Source organism: Sarcophilus harrisii, chromosome 3 (genome assembly GCF_902635505.1).
Source record: "Sarcophilus harrisii chromosome 3, mSarHar1.11, whole genome shotgun sequence".
In the NCBI taxonomy this organism is placed as follows: domain Eukaryota; kingdom Metazoa; phylum Chordata; class Mammalia; order Dasyuromorphia; family Dasyuridae; genus Sarcophilus; species Sarcophilus harrisii.
Window position 1 is genome coordinate 53,249,756 of NC_045428.1, and position 17,504 is coordinate 53,267,259.

Consider the following 17,504-nt stretch of genomic DNA (forward strand, 5'->3'; position numbering starts at 1 on the left):
TTAGCTCTGCCTTTAAGAACCTACACTGAATTCTGTACTATAATAAGGCATTAGAGTATATTTAGAAAACATCAAAAAGCTGTTGGGAAAAGACAAATGCTCCGGATAAAATTTCCATTTCCCTTCCAATACAATTAAGAAGTGATAAAGAACAACTCTTCTGGTAAGAAACTGAATTTATGAGAAGGCTATTGTCTGAAGCAAAGCTGAGTGCCAATTCATTGAGCAGCAATTTATTGAGCAGGAGAAGAAAAGAGCTGGAATGGTCTTTTGTTGTTTAAATGAGTTTCATAAGGAGATTCACAAATAAATCACTGTATAAAACTCACATAAATTCTAGGCACTACTTAACGACAACATGAATATGACATTTGTGTAAAGATTATTCAGCACAGTATGGAAATAACCTTGATTTCTTGATTCTTTTGTTCTCCTCTTCTTCCTCTTTCTCTTCCTTTTCCTCCTCTTCCTTCTTTTATTTGGTATAGTTCTTACAGACTATAGTATCTCATCAAAGTCCATTTTTTCCTATTCCTATTGCTATCATCATTAGATTTTTTTAAAATTTTATTTTATTGATGCATTGTGTTTTGAGACAATAGATATTTCCCAAACAATATTGAAACTTGTATACACTCCTAACCCTTGGAAATTAATAATGTGGAACGTGTTATTAAGAAATATAATATGGGCCATATACTATACTTAGTACTGAAGATACAAAGGAGGTAAAAAAAAAAAAAAATTGCCCTTGTTCTCAAGAAGCTTACAGTCCAATAGGGAAACAATGTGAAAGCAGCTATGTAAAAACAAGATAGTTATAGAATAAATTGCAGATAATCAATAACAAGGTGACAATATTAAGAGCGATCAGAAAAAGTCTTATAGATTAAGAGATTTTAGATGTGATTTGAAAGAAGTGAGAGAAGCTGGGAGGCAGACATGAGAACAGAGAACATGCCCAACATGGGGGACAGCCAATCAAAATGACAGTGAGATTTTGGAATGTCTTGTGTAAGGAATAGCAAGGAGGTCAAGGTCACTAGATCAGAACGTATGTGGAAGGGAGTAAGGTATAAGGAGATCAGAAAAATGGAGGGTTGGGTAAGTACATGAAGGGTTTTGAATAGCCAAAGAAGGATTCTATATTTGATCCAGAAGGTGAAAGTGAATCACTAAGATTTCTTGAATGGAGGTCCTGAGTGGTGACATGGTCAGAACTGTGCTTTAGGACATTTAAGTGAGGGATAAAATTTCCTGAATTCTTCTTAATCATTGTTCATCATAACATAATAACATATGCCATAGTTGGGTTAGTCATTCCCAAATCATCAAATAGTTTATTTTCTAATTTTGGTTATCACCAATAATGCCTTTAGGAATATTTTTATATCTTTATGTACCTATTTTTGTTCCTTTTTTGTACATTTCTTTTGATCAAGTAACTTACTTGGAGGTTAAATTCGTTAGTAGGATTTCCATTGTAAAAGAATACAGACAATGTAGGAACTTTTCTTCCATAATCCCAAATTGTTTTACAAAGTAATAACATCAATTCATAGTGTGATCTGTGGTAATTTGCTATATTTCTCTTCCCATAATTCCTAATTTTTCCCCAATCTTTTATCATCATTGTCAATTTAATTACAAAATCATAAATTTAGAGGTGGGAAAAGACCTTAGAGGCCATCTAGTCCAGTACTTTTATTTTATAGATGAGGAACCTGAAATCACAAAAGTAACTTTCCCAGTCCCAGTGTTAATAACAAAAGTCATATTTAGCCTGAGATCATTTTTTATTACTCTTGCCACTGAGGTAATTCTTAAATCATTTTAATTTTAATTTTTTGTGATTACTAATGATTTGAACAATGGCTTGATAGTTGGCATTTTTTGAAAATTATTTATTCATGTCCTTTAACTCCTTATTTATTGTCGATCCAAAAAAATCATTTATCAAGCACCTACTGTGTTCCAAGCACACTGTTAAATGCTGGAGATACAAAAAAAAGATAATAGCTTTCAAGGAGCTCACAGGATAACATGAGAACAGTTATATACAAACAAGTTATATACAGAATGTATTTTAGATAGTCAGTAGAAAGAAGTACTAGCATGAAGAGGGATCTGGAAAAAATTACTTTGAAAGGTGAGATTTTTGGCTAAGAATTGAATGATTCCAAAGAAGCCAGGAGACAAAGGGGGAGGGGAGAGAGAATTAAAGAATACTTGCTAATCCTATTCATATAGATTTCAGAATCCCTTAACATTTAAGTTTACAATTATTAAAAGTTTTTCTTTTTATCAATTTTTGCTACATTGTTATTTAAATAAACTTGAAAAAACAAAAAGATATTTATAAAAAAAAAAAACTAGTTGATTGTTGTAATTTAGTTATTGTCTCTGCACCTTCCAGTCTATATCCAGAAAGATGGGAAATATGTATATATTTGTGGATGGGAAAGAGAATGAATTAACTCTAGACATCTAAAAATCTGAAGCTTATTTTTTCTTAAAGCAACCATATCTCTATCCCTCAGATACATAATATATTGTAGCTAAATACAAATATGAACCCTGCCCCTCCTTTGTCCAACCCTGGTCTAGATTCCTTAATTCTTCTTTTATTGATATTATTTTTTTCTACTTTCTTGTCCAACCCAGATTCATAGACTATCTTTTTTCCTCATCTGAGGGAAAAGGTCAGCCTTGACACTTCCCTCTTCCTAGTAATCACTTGGGGCAGAAACTAAGGCCAATAAAATATAAAATTGCCCAGCATAAGAAAAGATTGAGATGGCTTTAAGGTTCTGCCCTGTCCCAGAGAAACTGTAAAGAAAGAGGAAAGGGGAAATCAGAATTTAAATAATGGGGAAATATAAGACCTTAAGTATTAACAGATAATTCAACAAGAAAACTATTAATAACAGAAGAGAATATTGCCTTCAAATTAGCAAAAGCAGTCTAAACATCTATGAATAAACATTGCAAAAGGCAGAAGAAAAAGAAACCCTATTTAAGAAAACACATGGAAAATGAAAATATAAAAAGTATTTAAAAATAAACTGATGGAGAGGAATAGATGAGGTTTATTAGGCTAAGTGAGAAGAAAGAAGGAAAGCATTAAATAGATAGAAAGAAAAAAGAATCAAAATGATAAAACCAGAGAATATAAAAATGAGGTCTAACTAACCAAAGAGAATAGGATTAACTTAAAATAGATTAGGTTAAAACAATTGAAGATAATCATATTAAGTTAAAAAGGTTCTATACAAACAAAACTAATGCAGACAAGATTAGAAGGAAACAATAAATTGGGAAAACATTTTTATATTCTAAACTTCTGATAAAACCCTCATTTCTAAAATATATAGAGAATTGACTCAAATTTATAAGAATTCAAGCCATTCTACAATTGATAATTTGTCAAAGGATATGAACAGACACTTTTCAGATGAAGAAATTAAATCCATTTCTAGTTATATGAAAAGATAGTCTAAATCACTATATATCAGAGAAATGCAAATTAAGACAACTCTGAAGTACCACTACATACCTCTCAGATTGGCTAAAATGACAGGAAACAAGAATGGCAAATGTTGGAGGGGATGTGGGAAAACTGGGACACTAATACATTGTTGGTGGAGTTGTGAACAGATCCAATCACTCTGGAGAGCAATTTGGAACTATGTAGGGCTATGAAAATGTGCACACCCTTCGATCCAGCAGCGTCCTTACTGGGCCTGTATCCCAAAGAGATCATAAAAAAGGGGAAAGGACACACATGTGCTAGCATGTTTTTTAGCAGGTCTTTTTGTAGTGGCAAGACACTGGAAACTGAGGGAATGCTTATTAGTTGGAGAATGGCTGATTAAGTTATAGTATATTAATATTATGGAATATTATTGTTCTATAAGAAACAATCAACAAGATGATTTCAGAGAGGCCTGGAGAGGCTTAGATAAACTGATACTAAGTGAAATGAGCAGAACTTGGAGATCCTTATAGAAGGCAACAACAAGAGTATATGATGATCAATTCTGATTGACATGGCTTTTTTTCAACAATGAGATGATTCAGGCCAGTTCCAAATATTTTGGGACAAAGAGAACCATTTATACCCAGAGAGAGAACTGTGGGAACTGAGTATGGATCACAACATAGCATTTTCACTCTTTTTGTTGTTTTATGCTTGCATTTTATTTTCTTTCTTATTTTTTCCTTTTTGATTGATTTTTCTTGTGCAGCAAGATAATTGTATAAATATGTTTACATATATTGGATTTAACATTTATTTTTACCATGTTTACATATAATGGATTACTTGCAATCTAGGGAAGGGGATAGGGAAAAGGAAAGAAAAATAGGAACACAAGGTTTTGCAAGGATTAGTGTTGAAAAATTATCCATGCATATGTTTTGAAAATAAAAAACTTTTAAAAAAATTGAAAGAAAAAATACTGCGTTTACAGAGGAAGAAGGAAAAAATGTTAATTCAGATAACAAAAAACTAAATTCAGACAAATGGAGGAAAATATAAACCTCTTAACTTTAAATATGAATGGATGAAACAATCCAGCAAAATGAAAAAGAGTGGCAGATTGGATGAGGAAACAAAACCCTAAATTTGGAGCCAAAATGGCAAAGTACAGGCAGCAACTTAAATGAACTTTCCCAACATTCTCTTCCAAACAACTTTAAAACATTGACTCAAATAGGCTTATGGAGTGGCAGAGCCAACAAAAGATCAAGATGAGACATTTTTGCAATCCAAGACAACTCAGAGTTCATAGGGGAAGTCTGTGAAACTAGGTGGGGGTCAGCTCCCACATATTATGGCACACCAGCAGCAGCAGCATTTTGGGGAGTTCTCAGAGCAGAGCTGATGAGAGGGGTCAGATAACTGGTTAAAATATATATATATATATATATATATATATATAACATGGAACCTTTTGCTGGCACAAGGTACAAGACCTTGTTGGATTGCTTCCCAGTCAAAAAGAAGCAATAGTACTTGTGGACACCAAGGAGTTCTTGGTGGAATCATAATATCAAAAGGAAAAATAAAACTTGCAGCTATGGGGTGGGTAAGAGCCCTAGTCATACCTTCACAGACAAAAGGAAAGCTAACAATTGTAGTTGCAGGGAAATAAAATATTTTTGGATAAATACCACAGCACAGGTGAGCAGTGAATTCCCAATCCCTTTATTTTTGCCTGCCAGCATTTTGGATTTCCTACACAGGCTAATTGTACAATATTTCAAAGTCCAATTCTTTTTATACAGCAAAATAACAGTTTGGTCATGTATACTTATTTTATATTTAACTTATACTTTAATATATTTAACATCTACTGGTCATCCTGCCATCTAGGGGAGGAGGGAGAGGGAAAGAGGGGGAAAATTGGAACAAAAGGTTTGGCAATTGTCAATGTTGTAAAATTACCCATGCATATAACTTATAAAAATTTTTAAAAAAGTGAATTCTAACAAATATTAAAAAAACAATTAATTCTATTACTGTATAAATTATTTGGGAAAATGGCAAAGAAGGAATCCTATCAAATTCTTTTATGAAACAAATATGGTGCTGATATCTAAATCAGTAAGAGTTAGAAGGAAAACTATACTGATTTCCCTAATGAATATTAATGCAAAAAATTAAATAAAATATTAACAAAGAGATTACAGCAATTTATCACCAGGATAATACACTATAACTGGGTGGGATTAATGCCAGGAATGCAGAACTGGTTCAATATTAGGAAAACCATAAGCATAATTAATCACATCAATAATAAAACTAATAGAAATCATGTCATTATCTCAATAAATGCAGAAAAAAGCTTTTGACATAAAACAGTATCCATTTTTATTTAAAAACACTACAGAGCATAGGAATAAATGGAATTTTCCTTAAAATAACAAGCTGTGTCTACCTAAAACCATCAGTAAGCATAGTATATAATGAAGATAAGCTAGAAGCCTTTCCAGTAAGATGAGGGTAAAGCAAGGATGCCTGTTATCACAACTATTATTCAATATTTTACGAGAAATGTTAACTTTTATAATAAGAGAATAAAATTAATTGAATGAATTAGAATAAACAACAAGATAAAAATAATACTCTTTGCAGATGATATGATTAGAGATTCCTACAGAATCAATTAAAAATTATTTAAAATAATCACTAACTTTAGCAAAATTCCAAGACATAAAACAAACACACATAAATCATTAATCCTTTTGTTTGTATTTGTATTCCCAGGGATAAGACAAGTTCCTGGAACAAAGTATCTAATAAATGCTTATTGGCTGACTAAGATGACAAAATATAGTAATAATAAATTTTGGAGTTCTGGGTCATCTGAACAACAAGATAGAGGACTAGATATTTTCTCTGATCTCCACACCTCTCAAACTTTTCCAAAACAAAAAGTATGCACTAAAAATAAAGCAGCTTTAGCTGTCTGCATGGTCTAAGATACCAAACAGTCAAAAGAAAGTTAAAAAAGAATCCATGAACTGACACTTACTAATCATGAGATCATTCAGTACTACTCTCCCACCTCCCATTCTACCAGCAGCAGACCTGTATGAGCAGATCTAAGACCACAACACAGAGTTAAAACAAAACCCACCCCTGCACTCTGGTTCATCTTCCCTATTTTTAGTGCCAGAGACCCTGGCTCTAAAATATTTCCCTGGCTCTGACAGTTATCAAATCCCAGCCCCTTGGAGCTGTCAAGGCTACAAACTTTGTAGTAACAGCAAAGCTAGAGATGGGTTAGCAAGTCCTTAATACCATCAGAGTTAGTGATGGATTAGACAATACTATCATCCGAACAGAGACTAGATCTAAGCCCAAACCCCCATAACAAAATTATTACAAAGTTTGGCAAAGAATTAAGGAATTAAGGGAACAAGACAGAATACTAGGATGGGGGCCCTGAGGGTGTTCAGAGGCTACACATCTTTCTACCAAGTCAAAAGGAAAGAAGACACACAGAATCCACTTTGGACCAATACCACCCAAACGTCAGTTGGGGCAGAAATCCAGGCTGGCAAACTATGAATTGCTCAGCATGAAAGGAGGTTGAAATGTTTTGAGATCCAACCCCTCAACAAAACCATAATCAAAGGAAAGAGAATCATAAAGTGATTGTTTGGAAAAATACCAAAAAAAAAAAAAAAAATGACTGAAATTACCAAAGATTTCAGAAAGAAGAAAACTCAAAGACTTTGAACATAAACAGATTAATCAAGGGCAAAGACAGTAACAACAGAAGGAATAAGTCTTCTGGTAGATTCTGGTAGATTTATTTAAGCATCTATGAATAAATACTTCAAAATAAAGGGGAATGATCCAACACTTGATAAGAGAGAGAATCCTGTGGAATTTGGGAACAAAAAACCACAACACACTATTCTTGAATAATTTAAAAGAAAAAGAAAAATTATGAAAACAGAATTTATGTCCTGCACAGGAAAAATAATGGGTAGAATAGGAAAAAAAAAAAAAAACCTGCAATGGTAAGCTTCACCAAAAATAATAATAACAATAAAAATAAAGATAAAGCAATAGATTGGGAATACAAATACATAGGAGTGAAGGAAAATCTAAAAGAAGAGAAGCAAAGTACAAAACTGTTCGAGCTAAGTATGCTTACCATGCAAAAAAAGGATACTGATTTTTGAAGAGAAGATTCACAAGATAACCTAAGGGTCATAGGTCTTTAAGAAGAACAATATAGAAAAAACCACTTGACTCATTATGTGCTTCCAAATAAAGAACCTGAAATGGTAAAGAAGGTTTTTTCCTTCTATTTTTAATTAGTTGCATTAACATTCATTTGATAACCATTAATGAGATGAAGGCTTTAAGGGTGAGAGAAGAAAGCTAGTAAGGAAAAGGTCACTTTTTTTAAAAAAAATTAAGTAATTGAAGGAATAAAATACTGTGTTTATAGGAGAAGAGGGACAAACCATGATTTAGGGGGGAAAAAAAGCCAATACTAGAGACTGAGAGGGGAATGTATAAACCTAACTCATATAACTTTAAATGTGAATGGAGTAAGCAATCCTATAAAATGAAAAAGTGATAGACTGGATAATCTGTTGCTTACAATAAACAAATATAAAAAGTAAAAACATGCATAAAATATAAATGAGGGAACGAGAATAGTCAGTGTTAGAAGGGTGATGGAAAAATGGACATGCCAGTACATTGTTGGTGAAATGATGAATCAGTACAATTTTAAAAGCAATTTTATTAAGCTTCACAAAATCAGGGCTATTTTTATAGTGGTTCATTTTTGCAGTATTTGTTAATTTTCATCTTTAGAAGTATAGTTATAGTTTTTGTGGTATTTTTCACTTCTGAAGATTTCCATTCTTCTTTTAGTCTATCATTTCTTCACTGTATTTTTTATTTATCTTTTTCAGTATTTTAGTATCTTTTTTTAAGTTTGCTTATTTCTTCAGTCCTTCAGTCCCATGACTACTTTTTTGAGAAGGTGTCTTTACTTGTCCTTCTTCTTTTGTTGATATTTTTCCCTTTATTTGGCACACTTCTTATTTTCAAGTGAGGAAGAAGTGCCAGGGTTAAAAATGAAAGTGCTCTCAGACATCTTGCCAAGAGTGCAGTCATTTCGTAACCAACCTTTCAATTGTTAGCAACTATACATATATACACAACCACATACTCACATACACAAGCATGCATGGAATTCACAGACACAAATACATACAACACTTCAGCTTTAGCATTGTTTCCAGACACTACTATTTATTCATAACTCTGATAAGGACATTCCTCTGCTCAAAAGACTTCAAAGGCTCCCCATTACTTATTGAATAAAGTAAAATTTTCTTAGTCTCAAAATTCTCTACACTCTGGGAATTAATCTATCTTACACACTTCATAAACATATTACTTTGTGTGCTAATATTCTGTTAATCCAACTATTGACATTTATCTTGTGTTTTACTACCATTGCTCATGCTTAGAATATTATTTCTTTCCCCAAGCTCTCCAATCTCTGCCCATTGAATTCCTTATTATCTACAAGGTCCAACTCAAGTACTCCATCTATCTGAAGACTTGTGATCTCCACAATCAGTAGCTAAGATAGTCTTTCTTTCCTTAGACCTAAAATAGCACTTACAAACTCTCTTCTGTCCTTATTATATCCAATCTCAAACATTTAACACTTCCTAGCTATGTGACACTGGGGCAAGTCATTTAACCCCAATGACTTCACCCTCCAAAAATAATAATCTCTTTTATTTAATTAGTGCTTTAGGCTCACAAAATACATCATTTGATGCTCACAATATCCTTTGTAAGGTAAGTAGCAAAAGTCTTAAACTCATTTTACAAAAGAGGAAAATAAGTCCCAATTTATTTTCTAAGTTTACATAATTTCTAAAATTATATGATTAGCAAGTGTTGATAAATCAGGAACTCAAATCCAAGTTATCTTGACTCCAAATATATTGCTCTTTCTATTATATTATGCTATCTTTACAAAATGAACTGGTCTTATCTTTTATGTATCATTAATAGTCCTCATATGAAGTTTAGCTCCACTGATTAGGTAAGGGATTCTTAATTTTTTTTGCTTTGTGAATCCTCTTAGAAGTCTATTTGAAGCCTATAGATCCTTTCTCAGAATGTTTTAAATGCACAAAATAAAATACTGAAGATTATAAAGGAAACTAATTAGATTAGAAGACATTTCTCGATTATTTTTAATTTCAAGATCTCCAAATTAAGAATTCTTGGTGTAGGTATCAGGAGCTTAAATTGGATTAACAAAGGAAATCAGAAGATGAATAGAAGGGCCCAAATTCCACATTATTTTAAATAACTATTTGAATTCTGCAATTGGGAATGTCATATAAACCCCACCATGTTTGGGATCTTCATAGATTTTTATTGCCTACTGGAAGAATAACATTCTAATACATAATATGCATATTTCTAATTGATTTCACTAACATAGAACAATGCCTTATCTTTTCAGCTATTTTGAATTTTAATTCTTTAGAAATATAAAAGGAAATATGCTGGGTTAGATATATCTTGGGATTAAAATCTTAAGGGTTTATCATGATTAGTATTGTCCCAAGGGAACATGGAACTAAGGGCAATTTTCATTCATGAACCAAAGGATTCCAGGTCAGAGTAGAAGAAAGGAGGAATAATGAACTTTCTTTCACTTTTGGCTGAGTGAGGACAAGCTTAAGTTAGGGTAGGATTTGGGAACTTTGACAGCCAAACATATCCAAATGAGGATAACACAAGAAAGGAAAAACAAAAGCTAGAAGAGATAGAAGAAGAATGGGTGTGAATTCAACAAGTAAATTTTAGAGCTGGAAGATGTCTTAAAAGTCTTCTTCTAATCCAATCCCCTCCTTTTCTTAGATGAGAAAACTGAGGTTCAAAGACTTTAAGTGATTAACTCAAAGCCACACATATAATAAGTGGCAAAGAGAAAATTTAAATCCAGATTCTTTAATTCCAAATTCAGTAGTTTTCCCTGCATACTCAGAATGGATGGAAAGCCTGAGATACTCCTAATTTTTACAAGTAGACTTTTACCAAGAAAACAAGGAGGAGGAGGAGGAGGAGGAGGAGGAGGAGGAGGAGGAGGAGGAGGAGGAGGAGGAGGAGGAGGAGGAGGAGGAGGAGGAGGAGGAGGAGGAGGAGGAGGAGGAGGAGGAAAAGAAGAAGAAGAAGAAGAAGAAGAAGAAGGAGAAGAAGAAGAAGAAGAAGAAGAAGAAGAAGAAGAAGAAGAAGAAGAAGAAGAAGAAGTTTGCTAAAGATTGAACATACTAATCAAAATTACATCATCTTTTATTAAGGGAAAAAAGAAAGAGATATAGAGGGAGAAAAATCTGAGTATGAGGGGGTTCAGATCTAATTAATATTGTTTCCAGAACTCCATCAATCTCTTTTAGGTTCTATTGGCTTCCTTGTTCCAGCCTGTTTTGGCTGGCATGTTTGGAGATATTTATTTAGAAGTATGTTTTTTCAATAGTCTTTTAACATTATTGAGAAAGTGTCAAATTGCATAGAATTAATAATGTTCTTTTCTAATTCATTCTCAAAATGCATTTGATTTGGTTTAAGGTTTTGTTATTATTGGGGGGTTTTGAGACCCCTAATTCAAAGATGAAAACTAATGATAACTAATGATAAACAGTTTGTAGTTCCTGAGTTCCTAGGGATTGAAATAATAGGTGCTATGACTAACATTTATCAATTAATGAATCAACAAGTATTTATTTAACACCAACTATATGCCAAGCGTTATTCATTGGGAATATGTCACTGACAGTCACTGACTTCAAAGATTTACATTCTGTGAAAGGAGAGGAATATACACACACATGTAAATAGGCAAAAAACATATTTCATCCCATTTAAACTGAAACTTGAAGAAGCTAGGGATTGGATATGCTAATGTACTGTTTTGTTTTGTGTTGTGTTGTTAGTGAAAAAAATATCAAGGCATAAGTCTCTTGAGATGATTCTGGCCATTAGTCACTCTAAAAGTCTTTTTTATTAGAGGCTTATCATTTTTCTATAAGGAGGTATTGAAGCACAAAGATTAGGTAGCATGGAGTTCATGCTTTCAAACAGGTCCCCAGAATTGCATTTTAGTCCCTCCCTCAAGTATTCATTTTTATCTTATAGTTTATTATCAATTTCCAAATAATTATTTGCAAAAACGAACATTCTAGCAGAAATAGACAAGTTTCAGATAGATAAATGAAGAAGCAGATAATCAGTCTGTATATGTTGGAGAAAGCAAAGAGAAAAAAGTTGGGTGGTTTTAAACCCCAACATAGTAAATCAAACCAAAAACATTCCATTAGATGGAAGGCCAAGAAAATGAGACTGGGGGGGGGGGGGGGGGGGGGGAATGAGGAAGAGGAAAAAAATGTACGAAGAGTCAGTAAAAGCAAATATTGATAAGACAGTGAAAGAAAGAGAAAGGAATAAAGTATTCGAGTTTAGTTAAGGATTACATGCAGGAATGGGGAAGAAGGATGGAGAGCAAGCCAGGAAAAAAAAAGATTGGAGGAAGAAGACGGACAGTCATAGAGATTTGTGATAGGAGAATGAGAAATTGCTGAAAAATAAAATGAAATAAAATAAAATAACGAACTCTTGAGATTAGGGAGAGAGGACTGGACAAGGGAGAAACACACACACACACACACACACACATACACACTACGAGTCAGCAAGAGAGCTTGTGGGAGGAGAGGATAATGAGAGGGAGGGATTTCGAGACGAGTTTGCGATCCGTAAGAGCTTGAGCAGCTGGGTGGAGAGCAGCGCAGAGCTTCTGCAGGGCTATGGCTAGAGCACAGCCCCTGGCTTCCCTGCTTCTTCTCTCCCCTTCTCTCATGACACCGCCACCCCGGTAAAGGATTCCTGCTCCTCCGCTTGCACCGTGTCTGTCTTCCCCGCTTCCCTTTTCTCCCCACGATGGCTGGTAATTCCCTGCTGACAGTTCCGAGGTAGGATCCTTATCCCTTGCGGTACGGTACGAGTTCCCCAACTCTTTTTTTTTTTTTTCTTTTTGCATCTTCTGCCTCCACTGTAAACTTGTCGGGGTACCTCCGGTCGCTCCCTCCCTCCCTGCGGTTCTTTCGGAGTGGGGTGCACCAGGTGGGGTTGGAAACTAAAGACTAAGTTCAACTCTGGCGATTCGGCCATCGGGAGGGTTTGCTAACATAATATGCCTTCAACTTCCTAATACAGGTAGGTGCTTTTGCTGGGAGGGGCGAGGTATCTGAACATCCTCCAGGTGGCGAACACTGGGCCGGCCTTTGGAGTTTCAAGGTCTGAAATTTACTCCTCCAAAGAATGAAGGGAAGAACCTTGGGAAGTTCTTAAATTGGGGCAGCGTAGAGACTAGACTGATCATGAAATATTTAGGGGTGCTGGGGAAAACGGGCTAAGGGAGAAAAATGGCATTGGGATGGGAGAGGGAAACTTGTGATATTCTTCTCCTTCCTCCTCTATTATATGGGCACCCATTTGGGCCAGAAGAGTAGGCTTCGGCCACAGAGTGGAAAGAGTGTCAGTGGACCAAAGGCAATGGGGTCCTGTGTCTCCCACGACTGGTTTAACTAGCACCCCTCCAAGCACTAGAGCAGAAACTTCCCCTTGTTCTATTTCAATTTGTGCTACCCGCGGCGTACTATAGTTTACAAAAAAAATAAACTGTTGATTTTCTAGATGGGTTCGAATCCCACCTTGGACACTAAATTGTTTAACCTGCGGCATTTGAACTAATCCCTCCGGGCTTCATTTCTCTCAATTGCAAAATATTGAGTCTAGATAAAGAAGAGTGTAGGATTTGGAGTCTGGGAGACTTGGATTCGAATGCTGCCTCGGACACTTACCAGCCCTAAGAATCTGGAACAAGTAATTTAATCTCTCTCAAGCCCAGTTTTCTCATCTATAAAACGGGATTACTAATAATAGCACTTTCTTCTCAGGTTTGTTATATGGATAAACTGAGATAACATATATGAAAAGCTCTGTAAATCTTAGACCTCTACCAATGAGATGATGATGATCTATCTGCTCCTAGGATCTCCCACCTTATCACCAATAAATAAAACCACAGATATAACTCTCGCCATCACCACCCTCTTGTAAGTGAAATCCAAATTTCTCCTGCAGTTCAATGGGCTCTTGGGTCATATAGAATTGGGAAGGGAGGGCGCTATGTGTAAATATTCAGCAAAAGCCATAGTATCCTTCCTTCTACTCCCCTTACCCACCAACCTCCTCCCCAATATTACTCACACACACGCACACGCGCGCGCACGCACACACACACCGCCCGTCTCTATCTCTGCGAAACCCCCTGCTAGTTCAGACTCATCCCTCGGTTGAATCGCATGCCCTACCCTCTGGTTCTCTCCTAATCAGCCCTTGATCAGCGCTAGAACCCTGAAGGATTTGTGGCTCCACTCTCCAGTCTGGGTACCTCTGAACCTTCGGCAAGCAGCCTGGGTACCGAAAGCACATGGGGCTTAGTGATGGATGCCCCGGTGTGCAGGGGGAGGCCGGCAGAATCGTACTGAGAAGCCTGAGGCGAGAACCCTACTACAACTGATCTCCACCCCTTCAGCCCCACCTCCCTTAAGAAGTCTGGGGTTCTGTGTAGTTGGAGGTCGTCGTAAATCTCACGGTCCCCCCCCCCCCACCCCTTCCTTACCTCCCAGCCCCGCCTTTTTCCCCATCAGAAGCCGAACTCAGTTTCTGTTGGGGTAGCTTAGACTTTTCTGAACAAATCATTTTTCAGCATATAATTGCTTTATTTTATATAAGGGATAGTGGAAGAAGATTTGCAAATTGATAGACTCGTATGGGACTGAGATAACACTACACCCCTAAAAGCAGAGGTTTGAGCAGATTTTAGGTGTTCAGTTTTGCAAGTTAGGACTTCTTGTCACTCACAATGAATTCTTGGCATCCCATAAAGATCCTTTTAAAAGTCGTCTTATTTTTATTGCTTTTTGTTTTATTTTGTTTTTACATCTCATTATAACACTTTTTTTAAAAATGTGTTGCCATGGGAGGCAAGAAGAACCAATCAATGGATTTTTTTTTTTTAAATAACAACAGAAATCCAGCAATAAAACCATCTTCTATTGTTTTCTACCACTAAGAACTTCTAAATGGGTCCATTTTATTTTTAGTTCTTTGTGAAAACAATAAAGTAATTGATTTTTTTAGGGTAACATTCCTAAATCTCTAGGCAAAGAGTATTTTGAAGGTGAAATGCAGTGAAGGACATATTCATTTCTCTTTCAAAAGCAAGCAAAGATGGGGGGGAAAAGGAGGGAAGGACCAAATAGTAGTATCAAGGTGCTTAAAAGCACTTTCAATAATTCACTGGTCACGTGTTTTTAACCCATTTGTATGAGAACCAAACTAATCTGGATTGAAACAGGTTTGCTCAGGCAAATGAGGTGCTTTCTGAAAATAATGGAAATGCCCTTTCATGCCAAAACACAAGCTGTGTTTGAGTTTTCTGTAGCTGGGCTAGAAATTGTTTTGACAAAAGCCACCAGACTGCAATGGCAGCAGACACAGTGAGTGTATCATGTACAAAGCAGTGAGACTTCTCAAAGACTTTACTGACAACTGCAGTAAATCACACCTATTGCATCAAGGAATGAATATTCACAAGATACAACCGATTTCTACCTGTCACTGTGGAAAGACTTTGTTTCTATTTTTTAAAAAACAAATTCAGTTGACTGCAATAAATTAGTTGATTGTGATTATTCTATATTTTTTAATCTAAGAAACCAGATATGTACTAGGATGAGTTCTGATTTTACAATCATCTTTTAATTCAAATCCTACCTCTGTGACTTATGATCTGGGTGATCCTGGGCAAGTTATTTTACTTCAAGGACCCTCAGTTTCCTCATCTGTAAAATGGAGCAGTTGGACTAATAAATTCATCTTTTTCTTAACACAATAACTCTGTAATAGGATTTTCTCCAGATTCTAGATGAAAAGGACAAGATTTGCCAAGAAACTTTATCATCAAAAGCAAAGTGAGAACATAAGGATTTTAAAAGCAAAATTCTTATTTCTTCAATATATTTGTGCATTTTGTTGTGAAAATCAATTTTAAAAACTAGGTATCTGGTTTTTTAAGATTTATTATAATAAAAACATCTGGAATTATTGAGTGTCTGTATAAATACAAAGAGAATTAATTAATTCAATATCAAATTAAGTCCAAATTAAATTAGCAATTTTAAAATCCCATAAGTGAATTTTTATGTTAAAAATTAAGAAATAATGCAAAAATTTTGCAGTTTATACATTTTAAATAATAGGAAAAGAAACAATATGGTATTCTAAATAAAAATCTGAGTATAATACATGATTATTAAATCAATTCTCCTTTTTTCTTTAACCTTTAAAATGTCTTATACATAAAAAATAAATGAATAAATATATTCAAGGAAACTATGTATTGCTACATATAATCATTAATTATATAATATTTAATATGCTATTATACATAATCATTTATTTAGTAGCTTTTTAACAACCAAAAAACCCACAAATAATTATTTTGGTGGGAAAAATCTGGTTGAATATGTATCTAGATTTGGAGTATAGACCTAGAAGGGCATTAAGAAACCAATTAGTCCCACTCCCTCATATATAAGAAACTAAGGTCCATGAAAGAAAATGACTAACTCAGTGTCACACTAATCACAGGTTTCAGAGGCAGGATTTGAACCTGATCCCTCTGACAATAGAACTAATGTTCTTTCCAATAGTGTACTTCACTATCCCCCTCCATTCCTTAGAAAATATATCAATATATAAGACCTTGGATATGCTTTTACTTCAAAAAATAATTCTTTTTTTAAGCTGTAAAATTTATGTTTCCTATTAGGATGAATTGTTCAAACAAAAAGAAATCTTAAGATGTGAATTTTAAAATGGAATCTTTAGTCTTAGCCATGAGATTCTAAACCAATTTTTTTTTTCCTGGAAAAAAATAAAATGAATTAAAATAAAAGCTTATTTAACTAGACCATTAAGAGAATGCAATATTCTATGGTGATTCTGTGTTTTGGTTAGTTTAGAGCAAAGCAGATATTACTAACTATGTGCATTTAGGTATTGAGAAATCTCTAAACCACCTTAGTTTTGACCTCCAGCCTTGGTAACTAACTTAGTAACTAAACATTGTGGGAATCTGAGCATTTTCTTAATGACTAAGGATCTTGCAATGCTACACTTCAGGGTCTTTTCTTTGAACATTTTTATTATTATTATGCATGTGGTCTAAGTATAAGAGATTAGAATGTACTGCATTAACCACAAGAGCTACCTTAGAATGTACTTTAAAAAAAAAACAAAAAAACCCAGCACATTGAGATAAGATGGGTGGAGGCAGATAGCAAGGAGGCTGAGGCTGACGTCTCAGAACTTAAAAGTTCTGAGCTGCAGTAGGCCTTCAAATGGATCTCCTTACTAATTTTCATATCAATATGGTGTGGGAAGAAGGGGAAAGGAACAGGATGCAGATATTGGTGTTAGAAAGGGAATAAGCTAAAGTCCCCATGCTGGATATAGCCCATGAGCAGCTCCTTTGTTCTAACCTGAGAGAGATAGGAAAACAAAGTTCTTTTTAAAAAAAAAGTTGCCCACCCTTCCATAATTTTTTTTCTCCACAGTGTAGAATAAAAGGAAAACAAAAACAAACCTCAGATTGATTGAATGGCTACAATTATTTGAGTTCTAGCTAAGGAGCATTTTATTGTACTTTCAAATCCTCCAGATTGTTGAAGGTTTTATATACAGGCACATTTACATAGGTATACTCTACAGACTTTTATATCTACTAAAAAAGGTTGACTTTTTTTAAGTCCTTTGGGTGATTTCCCCCCTCCCCCCACTTTTGCATTATATAATACTGCCTCTG

The 17,504-nt window shown here is 34.7% G+C and overlaps 1 protein-coding gene across 4 annotated transcripts in view; it reads left to right on the top strand.

The window, feature by feature from the left end:
* Positions 1-12,274: 12,274 nt before the first annotated feature.
* SPHKAP (SPHK1 interactor, AKAP domain containing) overlaps positions 12,275-17,504 on the top strand; it is a 157,705-nt gene continuing 152,475 nt past the window's right edge. For 2 of the 4 annotated variants that reach the window (XM_031957890.1, XM_031957891.1), the window contains exon 1: positions 12,275-12,540. In XM_031957890.1, coding sequence (XP_031813750.1) covers positions 12,509-12,540 — 32 coding nt within the window. In that variant the 5' untranslated portion in view covers positions 12,275-12,508. The remainder of the gene's footprint in view (positions 12,541-17,504) is intronic. The other 2 variants (XM_031957887.1, XM_031957889.1) reach the window with 1 other exon arrangement.